The following is a 4,963-nucleotide window of genomic DNA, read 5'->3' as shown; positions in this document are numbered from 1 at the left end:
CCCCTTTGTCTGGATTGTCTCAGCCTCTCTATCACTCACACCCGACGCAGCACAGAGTGTCTGCAAATAGTTCCATAGTAAATAAACGTGTCAGGCACAGCAAGAGGAAGCTCCTGAGTCTGGAGAAATGACGAGACAGCTAAGACACAAGTTTGTCTGTATGCCGGGCAAAGCAAGCCTACAATCCTTCATAATTAATAGAAACAGGCTTCATGATTTGTGCGTCTCTATGACAACACAAGAGAAAAATCGTATTAAATGGTGCTAATGATGATTCAGGCACCTGCATGGATGCAGTATAAAATTGATCATATTAAGTAGCTCTGTGATTTCATTATGCATGTATGTATTTTATTGATCGCATATATACATACCCTGCATAATTCACATCTCTCCGACTTTCCTGAGTCTAGGACAGAGAACAGAGAATCAGGAAAGTCTTTAAAACACAGCTGCGAAGATGGTGCACTTTACTGTAAAGAGATACAAATGGATTCGAGGGCTCAGGGAGCAGATTATTATTATTCTTGTTGTTGTTATTATTATTACTCTCATCATCATTTTTTTTTCTGCAGGTGACTATCTGGACATTCTTGCCATCTCCTGTGACAGCTTCAATGAGGACATTAATGTTCTCATTGGCCGGGGTCAGGGGAAAAAGAACCACGTGGAAAACCTTCAAAAACTGAGGAAATGGTGCAGGGACTACAAGGTGGCTTTCAAGATCAACTCTGTCATCAATCGCTTCAATGTGGATGAAGACATGAACGAACACATCAAGGCCCTGAACCCTGTCCGCTGGAAGGTAAATCCACACTGCCGCCTGCTTGACTTTAATCCACAAAACACGCAAGGGAGGCTTTGCTAGGAGAAACTCAAGTTAGGGACCCTGGGGACTCTGGAACTTTCTAGCCGGGACTTTAACTCTGGGCTCTGTTAAGTTTACATCTTTGTTGTTGTGTGTTTCGTGTCTGTTTCCAAAATCTCTAAATGATTTTCTTCAGGATTATTCTGAGAGTAAAGGCCATGCTGGGCCTCAAGGAAATTCCTACTCCAGGTTTGCATGTGCATGGGCTAGATGATCTTCATAAATCCCGATGCTCTTGAGTTTGCATTGAATTACTTGGTCACAGGGGAAATCTATAGAGCAATGTTAGCTTTTATTCCAAAACGCACTCCTTAGAACTGTCCCAGATGGCAGTCACTGGAAGTCCCAGGCTCACAGAGATACAAGCCTGCCTATTAGAGACAGGACCCACCATAAACGGGAAATTCACATTTTCTGTCCCCTGACTACTCAGAGCCCACCAAGGGGACTGCTTAGAAAGCAGCTTCTTGGACCCCTTCATGCATCCACTGTTGTCCAATAAGGGCGGGCCTGGTTGGGAGAGCTGGGGTGTGCTTGTATTTTTAACAAGCCACATGGTTATCCTCATTGTAATTCCTTTGGATCCGTGCCTGGAGACAGAGTAGACAAATTGAAAAATGGGATTTGGAAATTGAAATTTTGTGAAGGACTAGAACACGGAGGGTGCAAGTTCCCTGACACTTACATATGGAGGACTTGGCAAGGTGGGGCACACCGAGCTGAATGGCAAGACATCGTGGAAGAAGCTACATTTGACTGGGTTTCGAAAGCAGGAAAGAATTTCCACATATGGGGCTGGCCCAGGCGAGAAGGCCTAAGCTAGGCCAGAGTCGTGCTCACCCAAGGAAAGCTGTCATTCCGGGGCAACCTTGGATCTTCTTTAGATGCCAACTGAGCCAAGACAGTAGGGGAATAAGGATAAGAATTTTTTTTTCCACTGACTGTACTGTAATATTTGGAAATAGGTTAGAAATAAGCTAAAAATGCTATATACTTTAAAGATTTTTCTAAAACAATAAATGTGTTGAAATTTAACGTCAATGACACCCTCAGTCACAGGATAAATGGAAAACAGCTAAAGAAAGCTGAATGGTGGAGTCAGGACAAAGAGAGGCAGAGACCTCGGAAAGAGGGGTGCACCAACCAAAGACCTGTCCCTCCAGTCACCTGCCAGGCTGCTCATCTTCTCTCTCTCTTTTACCTCAGTGCTACCCTTACTGCCCGTCACTATTCTCCCTTCACTCTCTTATTCTTAGGACTCATCTGTACATCTTCCTTCCTCGCCCTGATTCCTCTTTTCCGGTGGCCTTTCCTTACATTCTCCTCTCTTCTACTCCGATTTCCTGATTCGTCATTTGAAGACACTGGCTCTCAGTGTTAAGGGTCAGTCCCTGCTTCTTCTTCAAAACCTCTGCTATCTGTGGGCTCTTGACCGAAATTAGCAATGCTCCAAGGGAAAGCGTCTGAACTTCGTTAGCTCCATTCCCTCGTGGCTCGGATCCTCATAGGCTAAGTGCTCACAGACTTGGTGGTGACTATCAATTGTATTCTGAGCTTGCTAGTACTGAACTGGGTAGGGTCTGCTCCCCGCAGGCTTGGAGTGAATGGCTGTGTGAGGCTCCTGGTCTAACAGATGCTTTATCATCTCCCAGGTCTTCCAGTGCCTCCTAATTGAGGGTGAGAACTCTGGAGAAGCTGCCCTGAGGGAAGCAGAACGATTTCTTATAAGCAATGAAGAATTTGAAGCATTCTTAGAGCGTCACCAAGAAGTGTCCTGTTTGGTGCCGGAATCTAACCAGAAGGTTTGTAGGCAGCAAAAGCTGCCATGTTTACTACCACATAACTGCACTGCAGAGAGCTTTGCAGTTTGCCATCTTGTTATTCTAGATGTTCTGGAAGGAGAAAGGGGAGGAGTGCAATCAGTCCTAGAGTCAAGGAGATGGAGGTCTACTATGGTTACCTGGGACTGGGGTTCTTCAACGATACTTTTTTTTTTTTTTGGCTAAGAATGGGTTTGACTAGGCCCCCTCACAAATTAATTAAATGAATACATATATTTATAACTCTACTATAAAATACACACACACACAAAATAGCTACATGTTTGGGAAACATGTGGGTAGAGCTCACACTCTGAAGGAATATGTGAGTACCTCCATGTTGGTGTTAGCATCATTACGACTGTCCCTTACACCTTCTCTAGTGATTATTTTAAAAGCTGGATAAAATGTAGAAGAAATGGTTTTCCAATTTTGAGAGTCTATATCTAAAATTACCAGGCAGTAGAGTTGCACTCCATTCTTTTATGAATTTATTTGCTCCAAAATTTGGTTTTTTTTTTGTTTTGATGGTGATGGTGGAGGTGGCTTCTACAGTGTGGTGCAGAGCTGATTAACAAGGGCACAGACTGTGTTGTGTGTGCACGGAATATTAACTGCTCTAAAAACGTGTCTGACTTGGGAGAATGCCTACCTAGCATGCTGCAAGCTCTGGGTTCGATTCCCCAGCATAGCTTAAAACACTCACTGCAAGTTTATAATCTAGCATTCAAGAGGTCGCAGCAGGAGAACCCAAAACGCAGGGACGCCCTTGGCCATGTAGTGAGTTTGAGGTCAGCCTAGGCTACCTGATGCCTTGTCAAAAAGGCAGGTGGGGCATAGAGGAGGAGGAAGAGAGAAAGAAGAAGGGAAGAGGAAAGGAAGGAAAGTGAGGAAGGAGGGAGGGAAGTGGGAAGAAACGAGAGAAATAAAATTTACTGCCTAGCTCTTATTAGAGGGAGGAAAGAGTGTCGGAATCTCCCTACAGAGAGTAACAGCAGTGTCCAGTACACCCGAGAACACAAAACTGTCCCACATCAGGTCACAGCGACATTAGGAGCTTCAGAAACAATGTCCTCCGCCAAGAGCCTCACTTGGACATTAAAAACTATGGAGATTCCTTGAATAGTAGTCACTGTGATGGCAACTGAGAGATGAAGACAGCAATCCTGGAACCGGCTGGAGGGGTGGGAAAGCTGGGCTGCTTAAAGCAGCCTTCAGGGTAAAATTCTTTTGGTCTGAGTCAGAAAAATCCAGAATGACTGGATGGACGGGCCCCTGCAGACCCTCCCCTGCTAAGGGCCGCTGCCGTGAGCGTGTGCATGCACATGCGCACACACACACCAAAGGAAGGACAGCCAATAGGGCATAAAAGGTAAACAGTCTATGTTGGATGAAAACTAAAGTTTGATTCTGTTTTCCTCTGCAGATGAAAGACTCCTACCTTATTCTGGATGAATATGTGAGTATCCCCCACGAGCTATAAATTCACAGGAAAACAGGCAGCTCAGACATGCCAGAGGTGTGCCCAAATGAACAAATTCAGGATACATCTATTATGTCCAGTGCCACTCTGGTGGTTTTATTGTCAGCATGGCACAGCCCTGGGTTCACATACAAAGCTCTCTCTCAAATCAACCCAGGACATTATCCTCGACCTGGATTGGGGTGAGCCACCATGAGATGACATCCCAGGTAGCCATACATCTGCAGATGTCATAAGGGCATCATACTCAGTAGATCCCTCCAGTGTTTGGTCTAACACGGGCTCGAGGGTTGCATTGCGGCACCACCCTGTCCCCTGCACTCCATGCTGTCTTGAGTAACAGAAGGGCTGCCAGCACCTCTGTCACAGATGAACTTGGACAATGGGAGGAAATCTTATTGTCCCCTTCAGACACCACCAACACAATCTCTGAGGCCATTGCTTCCAAAGGAAAACCCGCCCTTATTAAAATAGGAAAGAAACCACGCTTGCTTTCCTTTTCTTTGTTGTTGTTATTTAGATCTCTGGATTTATGGCTTCTGCTGATATTCCCAGCAGAGGACAGACGCCTCCATGCCAGGCCGTGTATTTGAAATGAGCAACAAAAAGAACCAAGGGCTCAGTATTGACCTTGGCATTTTGAGAAATATTTGTTATAGCTTTTGTGTTTTGTTATTTTCAAGTTAATCAATGAGAGAGTGCATCAATTTTGTTTATTTATTGTCAACTTGAATTTTATACAACCTAAGAAAGAAAGTAACCATAGAAATGTCCAGTTTATAGATCTAAGGT

The 4,963-nt window shown here is 44.6% G+C and overlaps 1 protein-coding gene across 1 annotated transcript; it reads left to right on the top strand.

Moving 5' to 3' along the window:
* Positions 1–575: 575 nt before the first annotated feature.
* On the top strand, positions 576–4,178 carry LOC101980709 (radical S-adenosyl methionine domain-containing protein 2; the record flags this gene model as incomplete). The annotated part of the gene is made up of 3 exons (XM_005372319.2): positions 576–805; positions 2,521–2,670; positions 4,115–4,178. Coding segments are annotated over 3 exons (437 nt in total), but the record flags the coding sequence as incomplete, so codon positions are not given.
* Positions 4,179–4,963: the final 785 nt, after the last annotated feature.

This window comes from Microtus ochrogaster, unplaced genomic scaffold (assembly GCF_000317375.1).
Source record: "Microtus ochrogaster isolate Prairie Vole_2 unplaced genomic scaffold, MicOch1.0 UNK1357, whole genome shotgun sequence".
In the NCBI taxonomy this organism is placed as follows: domain Eukaryota; kingdom Metazoa; phylum Chordata; class Mammalia; order Rodentia; family Cricetidae; genus Microtus; species Microtus ochrogaster.
The sequence above is the reverse complement of the archived record's forward strand: the minus strand, read 5'-3'. Positions and strand labels throughout refer to the sequence as shown.